We start from the raw sequence: 22,889 nt of genomic DNA on the forward strand, positions 1-22,889 counted from the left end.
CTTGCCCACAAAGAGGTCCTGTGAGCACACGGTGAGATGGTGGCCACTTACCAGCCAAAAGGCCTCAGAATGAACCTACTTTGCCAGCATTTTGATTGTAGACTTCCCACCCTCCAGAACTTATTAATAAATAAGTTTCTGTTGTTTAAACCACCCAGTCCATGGTATTTTGCTATGACAGCCTGAACTAAGACAAGATCCTTATAATTAATGACTCAGGCAATGTACTGAAATAGGAACAGAAGGCTATAAAAGGAAGATCAGGAAACAAGAATGAGCTTTTGGAAATTTAAAACAGGATAGTGGCCTAGTACTGTGGGAGACCAAGGTGGGAGGAATGCTTGAGCCTAGGAGTTCAAGGCTGTAGTGAGCCTTGCACCACTGCACTCCAGTCTAGGTGACAGAGACCCTGTTTCAAAAATAAAATAAAATCAGATCCTCTCTTAACTTCATCAGGATAGGGGCCAGGCACAATGACTCATGCCTGCAATCCCAACACTTCGGGAGGTTGAGGCTGGGAGTTTGAGATCAGCCTATCTATCAGACCTTATCTATTAAAACAAACAAAAAACTAGCCAGGCATGGTGGCACACACCAGCTACTCAGGAGGCTGAGGCAGGAGGATCGCATGAGCCCAGGAGTTTGAAGCTGTAGTGAGTTGTGATGATGCCACTGCACTCTAGCCCAGGTAACAGAGCAAGACTCAGTCTCAAAACAAACAAAAAATAAAAAACAAAACAAAACAAAAAAATCAAAATAGGTCAGAGAGAAGCAAAAGGAAATTCTCCCAGAAAGGTAAAAACAAAAGGCAAAGAGATGGAAAGGGGCAAAGATCAGAAACAAGGGAGATTAATGCGAGAATTCTAGAGAGAAGTAACAGAATAAAATACAAGCAGCAATTTTCAAAGAAATACAAGACAATTTCCCAGAACTGAAGCAAATGAGTCAATAACCAAGAGGGCCTGCCAAATGCCCAAAGTCAATGAAAATATACACACTATTGCCAAGGCACTTCATGGTAAATTTTCAGAACAAAAGTTCCAGAGAGGCAGAAAAATGTGTCATATATAAAGATGTTATCAGAAATGGCAGGCTATAAGATAATGAAGAAATGACTTCAAAATTCTCAAAGATAATTTCCAACCTAAAATCTTATACTATCAGTTAAACCCAAACATTTTCAGATATGCAAGTTCTTAAACTTTTTACCTCTCATGTATCCTTTTCTCAGGAAGCAGAGAATGTATTTCTCCAACATAAGGGAATAAACCAAGCAAGAAGATAGGGTGTTGAGGAAACAAAGGATCTAACCCAATAGACAGGTAAAGTTGAGTCTCAGATGCCAGAGGTGCAGAAAGCCAGGAGAGCACCAGAACCCCAACTGGAGCCCCAACAAAATTCCAAGAAAGAAAAAGGAACTGTTATTTATAAGCTGAGACATTTAATTGTATATAGCAAATAGTCTTCAGAGGATTTTTGCAACTTTGTAGCAAGTCTGGAAGTTTAATGATAGGAACGTAGAAACTTTCAAAGGATGTTGAGCCTAATAAATATTGATTTATAGAAATGCCCCATATATTTTTAGAGACAGATATGATTTCAGAAGTCAAGCAAGGCTTTGCCCTAAAGGAAAATGTAAATGTGTTAGTTCGCATGTCAAAAGTTGCCTTGCCTCAGGAGAGAGTCTCAATGGTCAGTAGCAGCTGCTTTCCAGGGCGATGCTGCAATCCGGGCCTATGGCTCTCACCTATTTTGAAAGACAAAGCAAGTCTTGCCAAGAGCCATAGGATGCCAGAGCTGATCAACAAAGACAGGCTGCTGGAGATGAGAGCTAATCAAATAGATATGCTGAGAGCTGATCAAATAGATATGCTGCTGCCTGATCTGGGCCCAGATGGAACCATGCGGCAAATAGCTTAAGAGACAGCTCATGCTTGCCTTCTGAAATCTATGTTCTAATACACAATATCCAGAGCCACGATGTCTCTGTTTTTGCTAAATAGCCTTATCATAAAACTTAGAAGTTTGCCCTAAGATTTTATAACTCATTGTTCACCTAGATAGAGTTAGTTTAAGGATCTGTAGTAGCCTTTTAGAAGACTTTGACCCTAACCCAAACTACTATCATTATGTAAATCCCATTGCCCTTGGCAACCGAGAACCTGTACCTGCCCTGTAAGTGTCTGTATAAAACTTCAGTCTGGGTTGCATTTCCACGGGAAGAGATGTAACCTTCCAGGCACCCTGCTTCATCTATCTTCATAAATCTTTACTTTATAAACTATATCTTTGGCTCTGTGTATTATTTTTGTTTCTGTTTCCTACTATTTTTTTCATCCTTTGCGACAGCCTCTGTCTGAGGAACCCAAACTTTTGCGGGGAGCGTAGCTAACTCTCTGCAAAAGGAGGAAAACAAAACACAAGAAAATTAACAACAGGAAAAGCAAAGAGTTGTACGATAAATGACATGTAATGATAAGCCACTTGATTGAAGAGAACAGTATTCTCACATAAGGTAAAAACTGATTACTAATCTAATAAAAAACTGCCACCTTTTGATTGGGAGACTAGGGGAGAGGAAATGCAAGAAAGAGATAGTACCCAAATTCTCAACAGCCACAGCAGAAAGTCACTAAAGTAAAAATATAAAAACACTGAGAATTACCTGTATACATATACAATTTAGAAATGTGAAAACATATGCTAAAAATAGCTCAAAGAGTTAAAAGTAGGTGCCTCAGTGAGGAAGGTTAAACATGGTGACTGGCACTGTGTATTACAACTCCTTTAAGATTACTTTTCTTTTTCTTTTTAAGACAGAGTCTAACCCGGGCTAGAGTGCAGTGGCATCATAGCTCCCTGCAACTTGAAACTCCTGGGCTCAAGTGATCTTTCTCCTTCAGCCTCTCGAGTAGCTGAGACTACAGTTGCATGCCACCACGCCCAGTTAATTTTTCTATTTTTTGTAGAGACAGGGTCTCACTCTTGTTCAGCCTGGTCTTGAACTCCTGAGCTAAAGCGATCCTCCACTGTGGCTTCCCAGAGTGTTAGGATTGCAGTTGTGAGCCACCACGCCTGGCAGATTATTTTAATTTTTAATGTCATTAAATATGAAATGTCTGATTGCGAATGGAAAGTTTAGTTTATTATATCTCAAACAAGCAGTACAATTAATCAAAGTATGCACCTAAACTATGGACACAGTTTTGCCATCTTACTGGTAGCTTCTTTATGCCAGCAGTGAAGAAGCCTGGAGAGCCAGTAGTGATGACAACACAAAAGGTGTTTTTCACAGCTTGTTGAGAATTGAATATTTTTCCTTGAAAGAGGTGGTCCAAAGCCTGGAAGAAGTAGTCAGTTGGTGCAAGGTCTGGTGAATACAATGGATGACAGAGTTTCCAAATCCAGCCTCTGTAGTTTGAGAAGCATTGTTTTTTGCAACATGTGATCTGGCAAGAGGATTGGCCTATCTCTGTTGGCCAATCTTGGCTGCTTAATTACAGGCATCCTCATGATTTCGTCCCAGTGGTTGCAGTATACATCGCTGTAATGGACTGACCAGGTTTCATGAAGCTGTAGTGGATGATACCAGCGCTGCGCCTCCAAATAGACACTATTAGCTTTTTTTGATGACTATTTGGTTTTGGACTGTGCCTTGGCATTTCATCTTTATCCAGCCATTGTGCTGAATGCTTGCAATTGTCAAAAAGTATCTATTTCTCATCATATGTAACAATACGGTGTAGAAATGGCTTGTCTTTATGTCCTGACAGCAAAGAAAGGCAAGCTTTGAGATGATTTCTCTTCTGACATTCGTTTAATTCCTGCAATACCCATCTGTTCAGCTTCTTTACCTTGCCAATTTGTTTCAAATGGTCCAATATTGTTGGAATAGTAATGTCAAATCCTACTGTTAATTCACGTGTAGGTTGAGATGGATTTGCTTCCACTACAGCTTTCAGCTCATCATTATTCACCTTGGTTGGTCTCAGGTCACCCACATGGCTCATTTTCAAAATTAAAATCACCAGAATGGAACTTTTCAAACCATCAACATATTGTGCCTTCATTAACCACATCCTCCCCAAACACTTCAATAATATTTCGAGCTGTCTGTGCTGCATTCTTTCCAAGATGGAATTCATATTCAAAAATAATTTTTGACTTATCCATGGTTTCACAAGAATTGCTTGAAAAAAAAATTGTGAAAGATAATCACAAGCCAAAACGTGCTGAGGATGCACCTTCATAATAGGAAAAAAAAAACCCAAGAAGTGTCCAAATTGAAGTGTCAGAGATATCAACTGTCAAACTTAAGGAAATCAGACATTTCATACTTAATGACCTAATATGTCTGTTACTTTGTTAAAAATCTAGAATAACCAGGCCTAAAATGTTCCCCTTCGTTGTCATACTCCTCCTCCTCCAAAGATAAAACCTATTAAATAATTTACCATAAAAAATAATTCCTGAATTTTAAAAACACTACAAACATTAAAGTAGTAAAGCATGTACTAAGCCCTAGAAATAGAGCTCCTCAAATCAGTCATCTCGGCATTTTAGAACTTTTCTTAGGTAAATGCTTTTACCATTTGCTATAATTAAGGAAAGGTAAATGTTAGAATAGGACTAAACAGCTGTATAGCATAACAAATACATTTAAAGCAAGCATTGCCTACACCTCTCACCCAGGCTAAAAAATGTGTATTTTAGGCTTTTTTATAGTGAACTATTATTGCAGCTGTTTCCCATGTTAGGGTATCCAATATTCCAAACTAAATTTGTATGATGAAGTGATACCTTAAAGTATTGTACTCTTGAAGGTTTCTTGGTGCATTTAACACAGAAATTCTCATTAGATTTTTATTATCCCAGCTAGGTAAGCATTAGAATTTCAAGCCGAATTATTGGAGGTGTTCAAACAAATCAGAAGTGTTTCCCTCCGTCTGATATAGGAACATTTATAAGAACTTTATTCTGAAACTGATTTAGAAGAGGGAAAGCTCAAGCTTACTACCTACAAATTTCTAGAAACCTTCCTAATTTGGACCTTTATGATACATTCAAAATGGTGCCATGACACCATTAAAAGGTTTAGACATTTAAACACTCGATCTTTTATGCTATTCTGATCAAAAGAAAGAATGGAAGTTTAGGAAAGGGAAAAATAAACATTAAAAAAAGTTTATTTCTAGCCCTGAAAGAACAAAATTATTGAACAAAGTCATCAAATACAGCAGTTAATGTCAATATAACAATTAAATACTTGAATGGGATTAAATTAAAAATAAAAGGCTTTATAAAATTTGAAGACACAACAGAAAAGACAAGCTACTTTCACTTAATTCCACCTCTATCAAAACAAGAAAAAAGAAGCCAACACATTCCAACCAAAGATGTTGAATTCCAAATGTAATTGTTTTTCTTAATATAAAATGATAATTTGACAGAATTATCATATATTTCTTTGTGCCTCTTGTCTTGGCAACATTCTAGAATGGTGGAGAAAGACTTCAGTTCTTTCAAGGCCAGGCCAGTGCTTGATTCTTCTTTGTAACTCAATCATCTACCACAGCATCTTTGCCAGAGTGTTCAATAAATTTGTTGAGTGAAGAAAAAAAATTGTGTGTATATTTTTCTTACACACACACATACACACACTATGGAAAAACTGATGTAACTGCTTAAATATTATTATCTACTGTGGGAGCAGAGGAGATAATTCGCTTTTTATATTACTATGAAATTCCACTATAAAAACCCAGAGTATTAATCTCGATTTTAGCTATAATCTATAGTATTTTGACATTTCACTTGATATGGATCTCAGTATATTTTAATAATTTTAGATTTAAAAACTGATGCAAATTCTTTAAGCACCTATTTTTTCTAATTATAGCTATTACCTGATCAGATCTAAAATTATTCTGGCCAGAATACAGTATATATAAACAAACATTAAGTGAGCCCTATAAAGAAATACTCATAGGTAGTTTAAAATTGCTTGTTAAAGGCACAGGCTCATTTAGGATTGGTGGTTACTAGATAAATTTTAAGCAGCTTAATATTTATATGTTGAAGGGAAGAGAATTCATACTACGTGCCAGGCACCCAACACATGAAGACAGAGTTGTGTTAGCCTTGGTGTCTCACGATACATAATCATTCTACTTGTTTACTATTCAGGTAGGATAAAATGCTCAATGTTTTCACGGTTTCCCAGTTTTAACTGTCCCTAAAAGCAGCAAAAAGAAAAAAAGATAACTTTAAGACCACCAGACAGTCTAAAATATAATAAATAAGTACTATAGTAATATTGTTCTAATAACAAGAGGACTACTAAGGTAACTTTTAGATTTAAATGGGAATTTTCATCCTAAGATGAGGATAAAAACAGGGAATACAAAAGGCAATTATTTTTAAAAAATGAATCTTGATTCAGATATAATTGTTCTTTCAACAAGATCTGGACATTTTAATTTAAAATTAACTAATAAATCACAAATCTGTATTGCTTTTAAGATTATTTTGTTTAAAAATGACACATTTCAGAATTAACCAAAGTATATTTCTATTACAGGTTAGTTTATCCAAGTAAGGAAAGAATAAACCACAGTGTAGCTCCCTTAACCTAGGAGTCAGGTTTTAACGACAAAGTCCGTTGCCAGCAATGGACGTGCAGGTAACCATCAAAGAAGTTGTAAATACAAATCCCAAATTGCTTCTTTTGACTGAAAAGCCCTTTGTTGAGTCACAAGCATAAAATGGGGCATTGGCACATATTCAATGAATATGGTCTTTATGACTTAGGATGAAAGTGCCTTCCTTCTCAAGTGGTCATGATGACCAGTCTTATCATCTAGCTGGTTTTCTATTTCATTGGTAGCATCTTCTTTATCACAATCCATCCAGACAACTGTTTAGAAAGAATGTTCAAATTTGGAACTCAAGAGGCACTGTAGCTTTCCACCGAAATAAACCAGCTTGTTCCTGTAATTTAGTAATAGCTGTAGAAGGCCAACATAGTCCAGAGAAAAAGGAAATCAAGTATTATATTGAAAGGAGACCATTAAGTGCTCTAAATATAAATTTCATTAATTATTTAAGTCATTTTTCTGAAAATCTTCCTGTCTTACCAATAAAGAAACAGCCACTTCTCTCTTTATACTTGTATCTTAACACAGATATAATGGGAATAATAGGAAATAAAACCCTACTAGTTTCCTCAATGTACTCCAAAATGGCAAAATTATTTTTATTCATGATTTGTACTATTGCAACATGGCAAGCAGGAGTGAAGTTAATTGGGAGGGGATGGTAGGAACAAAATGCCAGAACCAAACCACAGATATTTCTCTTTAATGTGGTTCCAGGTATGTCAGAAGGAACAATACCTACTCAAAAAGCAAAACAACCGAAAAATAAGGAGAGAAGTAGAGAAAAAAAGAGAAGTGGGGGGGAGAAAAAAAGGGTACTCGAATAATTAATGCTATAGGTCACAGACCTTTTTTTAATCTTTAAAATAAAAAAAAGTATTTCTTTCAACAAATACATTTCATCTTTCTTTTCTCCAGTTTTTTTTACATGAATATTCTCTACTTAAAATTTGAGGAAAAAAACCCCAAAAAACTAAAGTAACTCAACATCTCAAATGACCCATTAATTCTTCAGGAAGTACTTTGTCATTTAAGTTCTCATAGATAGTAAAACATTGGTAATGGTTTGGGAGCAATGTAACTTATGACATATCTCTACAGCTAACTGGTCATAAGCTGCTTGTCTGTAATACTGACATTTCTCTTTCTTGAATATAATCTCATCTAGTTATTTCAGAGCTCACCAAGGTTTAAGTCTCTCACTTTGTCTCTGCTAGCCCCAAATACTTTTATCCTTTAAATGGGAAAAAAAAAGTTAACTTTTAAATTCAGAAAATTCAAGAGTTATTGTATTAGTTGCCACGGCGGGGTGGGGCGATGTGTGAAGTCAGAGAGGGTTAATTAAAAAAAAACAAAAAACAAACCTAAACCTAAAATTGCAACATATACAAAAATTTATTTCCAAAATGAAGGGGCCGGGTCGGGGAAGAAGGGAAGGGAAAAGTCATGGCACTAACCAAAGTCATAAAGCCTAAGTTGGAACAAGAACAAATCACTTTGGTTCCTGAAGCCAAATCTGAAGAAGAAATAGAAAGGAAGATAAAACTGTAAGAATGTATAGTCAATGGGATTCTTTTTCTATCTCAATGATTTAGTTAGTTATAAATATAGATTAGTCTTCTCTCTATACATGTAACAAATGCCAAACTCACTACCATGAAATTTCTAAAATTGACTTTTTCACATTTGTTAAAAAAGGTACAAATCACATACTTTTTCTTCCCTTCCTTCAGGTCAAGTTCTGAACTAAAATATAACATGTAACAGTAGCTGCTCCTAACTTCTATACAAAGTTAAACCATACCGAGCTCCTTTGCCAATATAAGGAGCTACATAATTTCTATCACACTTGTCTTGAATTTAGGATGAGAAAAACTTCTCAAAGCAACTCAAAAGGAGCAAGTCAAGGAAGAGGAAAGCTAATGAAGGAGAGAAAAAGAAGACTAGCAGATGAAACAAATACTCTGAAAAACTCGAATCTGCCATTCAAGTATTGAAAATATCCCAAAAGGGGACAATGAATGGTATCTATTACAACAAAGTCAGCAAAATAAAATGCAAATCTCAAGCATGATAAATGGCCCTGATAGGCTGTCTGCTGAAAGACGTAAGGCTAGTGATTCAGTCCACAATTCCTTTTGGACCCTAAAGAAGGGGTTCGTTTGAAAGTCATAATTTTCTTTTTGCAATTTTCTCCTTGTCCTCAGAGAATAGTAGCTTGCTTTTTTTCCTCCATGTTATGCAGACCATTTCTTTAAACCCCAAAAAGAGTAATAATTTTCATATATTAAAGGACTTCTTTTAGAAAATGGAAAAAAGAATATGAGGCCACGACAATGATGTTAACGGTTACTCTTCATTGCTTCTTTAGCTGCCATGATCAGTGGTGTCAAGCTAGATAATGGTTTGGCCAGTTTCAGGAAGGGATGCTGCCAGAAAGAAGGGAAAAAAATAAATGTATAAATGTCCTCCATCAACTCAGAAACAAAATAATTTCTTTCAATAAAGTTCCAAAGACACAATTTATTTAATAAATTAAACACACATCTTTCAATACCGTATAAAGCCAACATAATCAACACATACTTTTATAGTTGAAAAAAGAGTTGTTTTAGTTTTTGTACTGTCATAAGATCCACAGTTAAATGACCTATAGATATACACATGCCAGCAACGAATAGGTCGGAAAGTTGATAATACGCAAAAACTGAACATTATGGTGTTATCAGAATTCTATTCCCAGCAGATGAAACCCTAAAATGCAGCAGCTGCCATACTGCTGGTGATTAATAGTGAAATGATTAACCCTATGATTGGTTAATAGGGTTACTGTTGGTTACTTTAAAAAGTCAACTTTTTCCAAAAATGGAATCCTTCCAAATTTACCTGTAATAATTCTTTGGCTGAACCCCTTTTTTCCACATCCATTTCCAAACATCGATTTAAGAAATCACGAAATATTGGGGAAAGTTTCTCTGGATTCTGAAGTTCTGGGGTTCCATTAGTTGCTATCAGGTATAAGGCCTAAATAATAGAAAAACACCTTTGACATACTCAAGGTAGAACAACAAAGTGAGAGGATTTTATAAAGTTTATGAAACTCTTACTTCTTTAAAGAAAATCAGCATAAATATGTAAGGTTATCATTATCTCTACCCCTTTAGATTTAATATTTTCTTTATTTTTAGATGTTACATTTCCCTATGTTCTTTTTCCAAAATCAGCTTCACCTTTTTTGGGCTGGATTATAAATGTAATACATAATGCTTAAAAAACTAAACCAACTATAATACTTAAAGGTATAAGGAAAAATGACCACAACCACCATCAACCATCTGGTTTACTATTCTCAAGCTTTTTTCAAGTCATATATATTACTCGAAACAATGGGATTTGTTGAAATATCTTTTAAAATTTTGTTATATCCCAGCCTCATCATTAAATAGTGCATTATATGGATGTTTCATAATTTAATAAATCCCCTTTAGAAAATCCTTATACTTCTGATTATTTCCTTTAAATTTCTAGAAATGGAATTATTTTTTAATTGTTAAAAGGTTTTAGGTTTACAGAAAACTGAGCAGATTCAGAGTTCTAACACAAATACCCCCAGTTTCCCTTATTATTAATATCTTACATTATACTATGGTATGCCTGTGACAAATGAACCAATATTAACACATTTCTATTAGACTAAAGCCCATAGTTTATATTATGGTTTAGTCTTTGTATTATATACTTCTATGAGTGTTTTTGTGTTTTTTTTTGAGACGAATGTCTCTCTCTGTTGCCCAGGGTGGAGTAGAGTGCAGCCTCGAACTCCTAGGCTCAAGTGATTCTCCTGCCTCAGCCTCCTGAGTAGCTGGGACTTATCGGCTTGTGCCACTGTGCCCAGCTGTTCTATGGGTTTTGACAAATGAATACTGTCATGAATCCACCATTTAATATCATACAAAATAATTTCACTGCCCTCAAGATCCCCAAATTCATCCTCTCCACATCCCACAACCACTGGTTGGAATCATATAGCATGTAGCCTTTTTAGACTAGATTTTTTTACTAAGCAATTTGCATTTAAAGTTCTTCCAAGTCTTTTTGTGGTATGACAGCTCATTTCTTTTTGTCAATGAATAATATTCCATTGTATGCATGTACCATAGCCTATACATTCACTTTTTGAAGGATATCTTGGTTAGTTCTAGTTTTTGACAATTATGAATAAAAGATGCTATAAACATTTGTGTGTAGGTTTTTATGTGGACAAGTTTTCAAAGGAGCATGACTGGCAGGTCACACATGGTAAGATTATGTTTAGTTTTGTAGGAAACTGCCAAATTGTCTTCCAGAGTAGTGCATTCTTGCTAGCAATGAATGAGAGTTTCTATTGCTCCATATCCTTACCTGGCATTTGGTACTGTCAGTTTTTTGAACTTTGACCATTTTAATAGGTGTGTAGTGATATTCATTGCTGTTTTAATTCAGCAGTTCCCTAATTACATGATGAGCTCTTTTCATATGCTTATTTGCCAACTGTGCATCTTCTTTGGTGGGTTCTCTGCTCAGATCTTTTGCCCATTTTTAAATTGGGTTGTTTGTTTTCTTATTGTTTAGTTTTAAGAGTTCTTTGGTACTTTATCGGCTAGGTGTTTTTCAAATATTTTCTTGTAGTTTATGATTAGTCTTCTCATTCTCCTAAGTGCCTTTCACAAAGCAGAAGATTGTGACAAAGTCCAATTTATTCTTTCATGGATTGTGCTTTTGGCGTTGTATCTAAAAACATCACCAAACTCAAGGTCAACCAGATTTTCTCCTGAATTATTTATTTAAGGTTTCTGCTATATTGCCAAAATGCCATAAAAAAGGATACCAATTTATACACAAACCATAAGTGTATAAGCATGCCCATTTACTTGTCACCTAAATTAACTTTTCTTCACATATTTCTCCCAAATTTTTCATTTAAAAATTCCATTCTAAGAAATCGTCTCTGAGATGGGAGGCATTCCCTGGTCTCCATTCTAATGCTCACAGGGCTCTGCTCATTCGCCCCACTTTCACCAGCAGTGCTCTCTAGCAATGGCTTTCTTTTCACCCACAACTCTGGGCCTGCAAATGAAATAACTGTCCTTTTGGCTCTTCATTGCTCTATGAGATCTCTTTCTCTCTTCCTCTGTAACTCCCAGGCTTTCAAACGCATATCTACCTTTCTTTACTCCAAATAACTACCAAACCCGAGGTCTCCCCCTCAACTCCTTCAAGAGAATAAATAGTTCCTTTCACACCATTATCTCTAACATTACTCCTGTTATAATTTGTGGTGATTTCAATAGCTACATAGATACACATTACAGTTTCTTGACCTCCTCTTCTCTGATGCTCCTGTCTTTTAGCCTACCTTAGCCACACACACCCATGGTCACACCCCATAGCTTGTCAGTACCAACAACCAGAACCCTTAAATCTCAGTCGTACTCTACTTCCTATCCCTTTCATTCCTAGTACCCTAACACCAGCAATCCTATGACTCTACTGGGACCTAAATCCCATCCATCTTTCCAATGCCCATCATTCCTTTCACATGATCACTTCCTTGACTTTCTCTCACCTCACAGCATTCACGTGGCTAAACGTGGCTAAAATTCTACCTACTCTTTGCTGGTACTTATAACAGCTAAGTATGGCAGGAGAAAAACATATATTCATGCTAACTGGCATCACTTAAAAATTCACATCCACTTATCTCACATGGGCCCTTGGTGCTTCCAGCAATATTAGATTTCCCTATTTCATTCACTCTCCCAATTCTTTTTCTATTCCAGGATACCACGTAACATTTAGTTGTCACATCTCATTAGACTCCTCTTAGTTGTAACAATTTCCTCAGGCTTCCTGATGTTTTTCTCATGATCAGACTGAGATGATGGGTTTTGGGGAGGAAGATCACAGAATTAAGAGTGCCATTTTCATTGCATGATATCAAAGATACATACTATCAACATGACTTCGGACTGTTGATGTTAACCTTACCACGTGGCTGAGGTGGTGCTTGTCAGGTTTCTCCACTGTAAAGTTCCCCCCATGCTCACACCCAATACTGTACTCTTTGGAAGGAAGTCACTAGGTGCAGCCCAGACTTCAGGAGTGGGGAGTTAGTTGTATTCTACCTCCAAATATAAACTGTTTGGAATTCTTCTGCATTGGAGATTTGTCTCTCCTCTCCCATTTATTTATTCAATCAGTTATTTATAACAGTATTGACTCACAGGTATTTCATACTTTGGGATATAACCTCATATTGCTCTATTTTGTTGTTCAAATTGCTCTAGCTGACCATTAGAAGCTCTTTCAGTTGGCCCCTGTGTCCCCCTTAACATACTCCCATCAATGTGTCCTTTGTTCATTTTATTTAAATTTTTATTTTTAATTGACAGAAAATAATTGTATATATTTATGGGATACAGTGTGATGTTTTGATATATGTATACACTGTAAATGGCCTCTTTTCTTTAACTCTGCCTTTTTATCTCCTTAGTTATCAGGTGTGACTCTCTCTTTTGTTATTTTAGCGTTCGCTTAAGAGTTTATAGCTTGCATCTTTCAACTATCACAATCTACCATCAAATGACATACCACATTCCACAAAGCAGAAGATTCTTATGGCTCTCCCTGTTGGCCTTTATGTGTATGCTTTTGTTGTCATTTTACTTACGCCTATGTTCGTCTCCTGTCTCCATGGTTACTATTTTTATTTAAAGTTTTATCTTTTGATGATATTTATATAAGAAAAAAATTATATATTTACCCATAGAGTTATTAACTCTTAATTTTTGTTATGTTTGAGAAAGTATTTAACCTTAGTTTTGGAAGATACTTGCTGGCTACAGAATTTAAGATTGACTGATTTTTTTCTCTCAAAACTTTATTACACATATTAGAACACTTGAAGTTGTCTCACAGCTCACTGATGCTATTTCATTTTTTAAAAGTTCACTGCTGTCCTTTTGCTTTGATTTTGGATAGTGTTTATTGCTGCAATGTATAATCTGCCATTAATCCGATCTCAAACATGGGAGTTTCCATCTGTAAATTTGCTTTAGGTCTTTACAAAACATACACCTTTCAAATGTCTCTATTTAACTGTTATAACACCTGGAATGCAGTTGTTAAAAACTGTTTTAGTGGCCTTGTATGCTAATTCTTTTATCTGTGTCAGTTCTAGGTCAATTGATTAGTTTTTCTCCTCATTATGGGTTGCAGTTTCCTGCTGCTTTGCCTCTTGGTAAACTTTGGATGTCTGGGTGCTTGCTGGGTCTTGGCTATTTCTGTATTCCTATAAATAATCTTTTTCCCTCCCAGGCAGATACAGTCTTGTTTTATCTGAATGACTGATCTATGTAATTGCCAAGGCCACTATGTACAGACTGGAGAGGAAGAGCTTTATTTCTTGGTTTCTTCCTCCTTGGAGAGAGTATCGATGACTTCTTCCTTCTTGGCCTGGAGGCATTCTTCATGGAACTTGCCTACTTTCCTGGTCTCAGACCTGTGTGACCCAGACTGAGCTTCTTGCCGGCCTTGTCTGCCTTCAGCTTTGGATGTGTTTCACGGGAATCTGCTTGTTTTTGAATACCTTCACCTTCAGGTACAGGTTCTAATACATGTGGTGGTCAATCTTCTTAGATTCACTGAAATCTTCTTCTTTTTTTTCTCCTTTTTTTCAAGAGACAAAGTCTTGCTCTGTCACCCAGGATGTAGTGCAGTGGCACGATGAGAGCTCACACTCAAACTGGTGGGCTCAAGCAATCCTCCTGTTATAGCCTCCTGAGTAGCTAGGACCATAGGCATGCACGACCATGCCTGGCTAATTTTTCTTATTTTTTCAGAGATGAGGTCTTGCTATGTTGCCCAGGCTGGGCTCAAACTCCTGGCCTCAGGTAATTCTCCTGCCTCAGCCTCCTGAGTCACTGGGATTAAAGGTGTGAGCCATTGCATCTGGCAAAGTCACGGTATCTCTGAGCAGCTGGTGTGGAATTCTCATCCTCCTCACCCAGGTTACCTTTTCTGGCACTTGAACATTGGCAGTACCCTTTCACTTACCTTTGCCCCTAGGCCCGCCCTTCCCGTTGGCTAAAATGTTTTTCTGGATTGAACCCAAGGACGGACAGTCACAGACTGATCAAAGATTAGCCCACTTCTGATCAGCTTCTGGACCTGCTGATGGGAGCTGGCATTGGTGATTTCATTGGTCTCACTGGGTTCAACCAGACCTTTTGGCCTCAACAGAGGACACTGCAGTTGAGCCTCTTCTTAAGCCTGAGCATACTCATGACTATCGCTGCAGCCCTATAAACGTTCTTGAGCTTTGTTCAGGGATGCAGTTAAGTTACTTGGGAATAGATCCCTCTGGGTCTTATTTTCTCTTTCACATAGGCACTCCTTTCAAAATATATCCAGAATCCCACCACTTTTTACCACCTCCACTGTTACTGTCCTGGTTTAAACTACCATAATTTCTTGCCTGAATTATTACAACAGTTTCCTAACTGGTCTTCCTGCTTCTGCCTTTGCCTTCCTTGAGAATCTCTTCTCAACAAAGTAGCCAGATAAATCCTATTTAAAATGTAAGTAACACCAATTTACTCCTCCTAGAGTAAAAGCCAGAATCCTTTGAAAGGCCTCACAGGCACTACACAGTTTGGCCTCATTTTTTCATTGATCTACCTTATTTCCTGCTGTTTGCTCAATGCATTCTAGCTATTCTGGAATTCTTTTTTCTTTTTAATTTTTTTTTTTTTTTTGAGTCAGAGTCTCACTCTGTTGCCCAGGCTAGAGTGCCATGGCGTCAGCCTAGCTCACAGCAACCTCAAACTCCTGGGCTCAAGCAATCCTCCTGCCTTAGCCTCCGGAGTAGCTGGGACTACAGGCATGTGCCACCATGCCTGGCTAATTTTTCTATTTTTGGCTGTCCATGTAATTTCTTTCTATTTTTAGTAGAGGTGGGGTCTCGCTCTTGCTCAGGCTGGTCTCCAACTCCTGAGCTCAAACAATCCACCCACTTCGGCCTCCCAGAGTGCTAGGATTACAGGCATGAGCCACCGCGCCCAGCCTGGAATTCTTAATGATCTATGAACGCACCAGTAATGCTCCTGCTTTAGCGCTTTTGTACTTGCTATTTCTTCTGCTTGGAATGCTCTTTCCCTAGGGTAAGTATTACTCTCTTACCTCTTGTGTCCAAATGTTGCCTCAGTGAAGCAAGCACCCTTTTTTTTTTTTTGAGACAGAGTGTCGCTTTGTTGCCCTGGCTAGAGTGAGTGCCGTGGCGTCAGCCTAGCTCACAGCAACGTCACACTCCTGGGCTTAAGCAATCCTACTGCCTCAGCCTCCTGAGTAGCTGGGACTACAGGCATGCGCCACCATGCCCGGCTAATTTTTTTTTTTTTATATATATATATATATTTTAGTTGGCCAGATAATTTCTTTCTATTTTTAGTAGAGACGGGGTCTTGCTCTTGCTCTTGCTCAGGCTGGTCTCGAACTCCTGACCTTGAGCGATCCACCTGCCTCGGCCTCCCAGAGTGTTAGGATTACAGTCATGAACCACCGTGCCCGGCCACAAGCACCCTTTTGAAAGCAAATACCCTGATCCTCTCCCTGCCTATCCCAGCACCAGCATTGTTTAATATACCACAAATTATTTATATATGATTTATTTTATTTATTGTGTCTCTCCTCCCACTAGAATGTAAATTCTATGAGGGCAGGCATTTTCGTCAGTTAGTGTCTGGCACATGGCAGGTACTCAAATCAATAATGGCTGAATGAATGAATGAAATTAGAGAGCTTTAAAAATTGTTCTTAAAAGTGTTCCAAAGTAATTATTACTATGAAAGTACTTTAACTGCTCACTTGAAATGGAAATCTTTGACAATGGGATGGAAAATATCAGGAAAAAGAGCGTCAAAATTCAAAGCCATCTGTCGTCTGGCTTCTTTCACTTAGTGTAATACTTTCAAGGTTCAATGTTGCAACATGTATCAGTACTTACTTCTTTTCTATGGCCATATAGTATTCCATTGTTTATCAGGTGACGACACTTGGGCTGGTTCCACTTTTTAGCCATTATGAATAATGCTGCTATGAATATTCATATGTAAGTTTTTATGTGGACGAGGAACTGCTAGGTCATATGGTAACTCAGTACTAACCTTTTGTGAAATTGTTTTCCAAACCAGCAATTTCTCCATGTTCTCACCAACACTTATTATTGTCTTTTTGATTACAGCTATTCTAGCAAGTGTGAAGTGGTATCTTATGGTTTTGATTTGCATTTCCTTAATAACTAATAATACTTAGCCATATATGGTCACTTAAAAGGAGAAGAAAAAAAGATTTAGAGAAACAGAGAGAGAGCTAGAGCCAAACTTTATATTTAAAATAAGAAATCATACAGTTTACTTCTAAAAATCTATGAACTCTTTACCTAACAAGTTTAACTCCATAACTCAGAAGGCAAATGATTTTTAGATGCAGAGTAAGGATGAGAATAGGTTTTATCAACTTTTTCTACCTTAAATTCTTGGCCAGGGCCTGGAACAAGTAAGTCCTAAGTAAATGTTTTAAAGAAAAGTATTTTTCTTACAATAAAGCTAGCGTTTAACTGATCTTACCCTCAAGGGATTTTCATTGAGGTATGGAGGCTCTCCTTCTACCATCTCAATAGCCATGATACCCAGAGACCATATGTCAACTTTAGGGCCATAAGCTTTCCGTGTAACCACCTCTGGTGCCATCCAATATGGCGTTCCAACCATGGTACTGCGTTTGCTCTGCTCAGGGGTGATCTGGGCACAGAAACCAAAGTCAGCTATAAAACAAAACAAAACAAAACATCTAGAGTTAATGGTTTCCATGGACAGTTTTTATCAAGAGAATTCACTTCAGATGACATAATTACATGTTGACTATTCAGCCTCCTGTTTTTAAGATTTTATTCATAAAATAAACCAGAATGGGGTTTAAAAATTTTTTTAAGAGATGAGGTTTTGCTATGTTGCCCAAGCTGGCCTTGAACTCCTGAGCTTAAGCTATTCTCCTGCCTCAGCTAGGACTACAGGTGTACACCACCGTGCCTGGTTGAATTTAAAATATTTTGATGATGTTACATACTCTCACTTTTTAATTCCCACAAGCTGAGTACAAATTATCAGGAGCCCTTTTATTTTGAATAATTAAGTCTATCCTACAAAATTTAATGAAACTGAAAGAGGTCTAAAAGAAAAAGTAATCAAAGGTGGACACCAAAACTAAATGCAGTGAATCAGACAAAGGTCAGGACATAAAAACGACTTTTGAATAAAATAAACAGAAGCTAGAATCACTAAACATCTAACTTAGCAGAGAGCCTAGAAAAAGAATACATTTAACTGCAATGATTGATAAGGTCCTCACCAGCATTACTCTACTCAACTACCTCATTTTATAAATAAAGGGCAGGATCCCTATTTTAGTATCCAATGTTAATTTAGAGGCAAAGTCAAGATTAGTGTTTAGAATCTTTTCTTTCCTTCCACTATTAAACTCATTCTACTCCATATGTAACCACTGTTAACATCTAGGTTTATAAACTTTAGACCTTCTGTTATGCATTTACATATGTATGAATATCTACAAATTGCTTGGTTTGTTTTACTCAACTAGGCTATCTTGTAAACTGTTTTTTAAAACTTGATTTTTTTTTAGAGCTCTTTCCATATTAGTACATAATCTGTCTCATTTTAAAAACTACAAAATATAAAAATATCTTAATTTATTTAACCATTCCCTTATTGCTTAACACTTAAGATGGTTTTAGTTTTATGATGTTGCAGAGAACATCCTTGTACTTATTGTGGTATATAAGTTCAGTATTTCTACAGGACAGAATCCTAAAAGAGTAATTGTTTGGTCAAATAATAATATTTATAGCTAAAATGAGTGCTTATAATAGGCCAGGCACTGTTCCAAGTACCTTATAAGAATTAAAATATCTAATCCTCATTATAACCACATGATAGGTACATTATTATAATTATTCCCATTTTACAAATGGGGAAACTGAGACACACATATAAAAACAACTTAAAGATAACCTACCTAAGATCATTCATCTGTTAAGTGGCAAAACCAGGAAAAAATGTCCAAAAACGTCTAAATCAGTTTACTTGTATATTAACCAAAAATGTATGAGAGTTTGTCCACTAAGATTACTTAAAGATTACCAATCTTATATTATGACCATCTGATTGAATAACTGTTGGAGGATGTAGCTTAAAAATAAAAGAGTTTTTGAAAAAGGAGCCAAATCCTCTAGGGGAACAGAAGAAAAAATTTTTGGTCTCTTGATCTAAGAAATATTTTGAATTTTACAGAGTTGGAGAACCCTCAGTAAGGGTTGAGTTGAATCCTCCAGCCGGCAGAGTTTGGAGAGAAGCAAGATTATAGCCAGCAAAGTAAAGAGAGGCTCAGGATTTTTTTCATGACTCTATCATGTCTGATATAGAAGATAATCAGAGAAAGCAGTTTACATGGGATTTTTTTCCTTGTCATCCCAGAGGTCAGGGTCATATAGCCCTCCCCTGATTAGGCCATGCTCTACAGAATTTCAAAGGCTGAACAGCATGGTGAGAAAAACTACTTTTTTTTTTTTTTTTTTTGAGACAGAGTGTCGCTTTGTTGCCCTGGCTACAGTGAATGCTGTGGCATCAGCCTAGCTCACAGTAACCTCAAACTCCTGGGCTTAAGCGATCCTACTGCCTCAACCTCCCGAGTAGCTGGGACTACAGGCATGCGCCACCATGCCCGGCTAATTTTTTCTATATATATTTTAGTTGGCCAGATAATTTCTTTCTATTTTTAGTAGAGACAGGGTCTCGCTCTTGCTCAGGCTGGTCTTGAACTCCTGAGCTCAAACAATCCACCCGCCTCAGCCTCCCAGAGTGCTAGGATTACAGGCATGAGCCACCGCGCCCGGCCCGAGAAAAACTACTTTAACAGATGGCAGAAACAAATTCAAGTTCATCTCTGAAAGACAGCATCAACATTACAATAGTCCCAGGCACTGTTCCTCAGCACTTAAAAGTTTTAATCCTCCAAAGAGTTCTCTGAGATAGGTATTATTATTTTCCTTATTGAACAAATGAGAAATTAGACACAAAGAGATTATATAGCTTGCCCAAAATTATTCAGCAAGTGTTGTTCTGTTATTTAAACCCAGGCTATCTAGTTAAGAGTTCACATTCTTTACCACTAGATTCCCACCCCTTCATATATTAAATCATAAAAACATTAATAGCAGAAGGGTTTTTGAAAACAAAAGGCAGGAAATTATAACAACAAATAACAAATATGTTATTTGTTCATTTGTTACTCACTAAGTTTAACTGATCCTTCCATCCCCAAAAGCACATTGTCGCTTTTGATGTCTCTGTGGATTACTTGATTAGCATGCAAAAACTCCAATGCCTGTAAACACTTAAGAAAAGAAAAACACCTATTAATTAATCAGTCCCTGAAAAATCTAAGGGAGGTTCACATACAGTAGTTATGATTTGAACACTACCTCTAGTAGCCAGCAGAAGATCCTCTAATACTTATATTTATAAAGAGAAAACTCTTCTCATATGCAACGTTATGAAAATAAGATGCCTTAATTAATTAGATGCACACCCACTCATCTTGTACTTGTGCAATTTTCTTACACCCAGAGCACTGTTAAGTAATGTCTTATCTAGTCCTTTGTCTGCCACTGAATAATAGTTAAAACCCTGAGAATACAACTCAGTCCTCAATGGTCTCACTTATAAAATGATGGATGGGTCTACATAATTTCTAGGCTTTTTCAGGTTTAAATGTCTAAAGATGTACAGCACTTGGTAAACATGTACAAGCTCTTCAGAAATCATTTCAACAGTAATGAATAAACTTGTGATCATTACCACTTGAATCTGAGATACTCAGAAGTCTAATTAATGTAAGCCACTGAGAAGTGGGTAAGATTCTGAGTGGCCTGGTTCCATTCAGCTGTTCATCAATGTGATATAAAATGTCTTTTTCATTTCATCTGTGGTGAATTTTACATTAAGTTCTATTAACCACAACCAGGACACAAATAATGAAAGAGTAATTTTCCTCTTATGCTACATTTCAGAAAGCACTGAGTCAAAGAGTGAGGATAAATTCTTCCCTTTTTTAAATACAAGAATGAGATGACATTTCAAAAACCTGCTTGCCCTAGTGTTTTTTAATATAAACTGACAGTATAAGTTGTAAACCTGGAAAAAGTTAGTTGTGCTTTTATTTCTTACTCCCACGAGAGTACGGCAACTTCCATCAGATTAGAACAAATAAAGTCTGTACATTATTTAAAACAACTAAAAATCTCATTCAAAATCTTCTATTATTTATTCAGAGAAAAACAGATAAATTGGTATTACTACATTACATTTACTGGCATTAATCAGATTCTTAAAAAGAACAAAGCCCCAGAAAAACACTTGTACAAATAAACAAACTTGTCACAATTTAAAAATTTTGGCACATAGAAGAAAAACCAAGTGTGTGGCAATTAGAGAACTCCCCAAATTAATTTTTATGTCAATTATGAAAAAAATGTATTAGAAAAATAAATTTATTATAAATAACTTCTTTTTATCAGCTTTTAAGTGATCAACATTCTTTGTTAAGAAATACCATGTTAATAATTATTAAAGAGTTCTTCTTTCTTCCTTTCAACCAAAGAGGTAATACCCCTCAGGTAGAACACAATTAACTTAGAATTAAAGTTTTCAAAGAATATTTAACACCTTAATGAAAGCTGAAAAATGAAAACATCATATGTATTATAACATGAACAAAGTTTATAATTCACTTATGTGTCACTGTAGAATTGTTAAAAGCCAAATCACAGAAAACATAACATAGCCTGATAAACTTTTATTTGCTTAGATATGCCTTTTGTTTTTTATGTGTACATATTTATGGAATACATGTGTAGTTTTGTTACATGCAGAGACTGTGTAGTGGTCAAGTCAGGGCTTTTAGGGTATCCATCACCCGATCTTATAAACTTTTAAATTAAACTTATAAATTTTGCCCTTTTTGACAATGATTCTTATGATATTTGACATTTCAAATGATAACATGCAAACCATTAACCCAAGTTTCATCTGTAGAAAGAGATTAGATATAGATATAAGAAGGAAGGCTTGTTTTTTGGCTTCAACTTAGGCAATTTGGCAAAATTCTGTGGCTTAAGCAAATAGTCTGTCTAGAAATTCATTAATGAATATAAAGAAACAACAGTTTCTTAATGTCAGTGAAACTAATAAAGCCAGAAGCAGGCTTATTGATACTTTAGGCAACATGTGTCCTGCTTTACCCAAGATGCCCCTAGCTTCCCCTGCTGAGCGGTGTATTTTTAATGGTATGCCTTTTACTCTTGAAAGCGTCCTATTAGGATGGTAAACTATCATGATCACCCTACTGAAATTCACCTGTGAATTCAGCTCTTCAGAGGTCCACGACTCATTCCCAAATTATCTCACACTTGAAAGGGCTGAAACTCTCAAGTAGAATGAAATGGTACAGAGATACAGTAACTTACAGAGAATGTACACAGAGAAAGTATCTCACACAATATTAATAATGACCTGTGCAGAAAAACTTTCCTTTTTTCACCTCCTGTTAACTATTCATCATTGTAACATATCAAAAAGGGAGCAAACCCACCTCTCTGCATACAGCAGCAATCTGTGCTTCATCCATGCAGGTTTCCGTCACAACATCAGTAAGTGACCCACCAGCAAGGTACTCCATTACCACAAACAATTCATCTCCCACCAGGTAACTAAAAATAGAACATACAAAATATGCTCACATTTTTATTTTTTGTAAATATATAGTATTCTATGTTAAAGAATTCAGATGCTAAACACCCTAATAATAAAACTAGAGAGCTGGTAGCCTGAGAACTAAGAAGAAAAATGAAAAGGTGCTATGTAACAGCACAGAAAAATAAAACTGAGGGTCATTATGATGCTGAATCATCTTAAAATTACAGTTTGCCCACAACTGTAGTTTGAGTGTGTACTTAGATTATTTCAATTAAAATAACCATACAAGGCAGACATTATTAGTCCTGTTTTACAGATAAAGTGACAGAGGCTTGGAGAGGTTAAGTAACTCATCCAATATCACATA

General features: G+C 36.4%; 1 protein-coding gene across 1 annotated transcript in view; it reads right to left on the reverse strand.

Annotated features, from left to right (window-relative positions):
- Positions 1-5,168: 5,168 nt before the first annotated feature.
- The window catches only part of PAK2 (p21 (RAC1) activated kinase 2), an 87,864-nt gene continuing 70,143 nt past the window's right edge, over positions 5,169-22,889 (reverse strand). Inside the window, exons 12-16 of the mRNA XM_045540017.1 lie at positions 22,419-22,536; positions 20,063-20,162; positions 17,321-17,517; positions 9,543-9,680; positions 5,169-9,085 (exon numbers count right to left, since the gene is read on the reverse strand). Of these exons, the coding sequence (XP_045395973.1) occupies positions 8,999-9,085; positions 9,543-9,680; positions 17,321-17,517; positions 20,063-20,162; positions 22,419-22,536 (640 nt within the window). The 3' untranslated portion in view covers positions 5,169-8,998. The remainder of the gene's footprint in view (positions 9,086-9,542; positions 9,681-17,320; positions 17,518-20,062; positions 20,163-22,418; positions 22,537-22,889) is intronic.

The sequence above is a fragment of the Lemur catta genome, chromosome 1 (genome assembly GCF_020740605.2).
Source record: "Lemur catta isolate mLemCat1 chromosome 1, mLemCat1.pri, whole genome shotgun sequence".
Lineage (NCBI taxonomy): Eukaryota > Metazoa > Chordata > Mammalia > Primates > Lemuridae > Lemur > Lemur catta.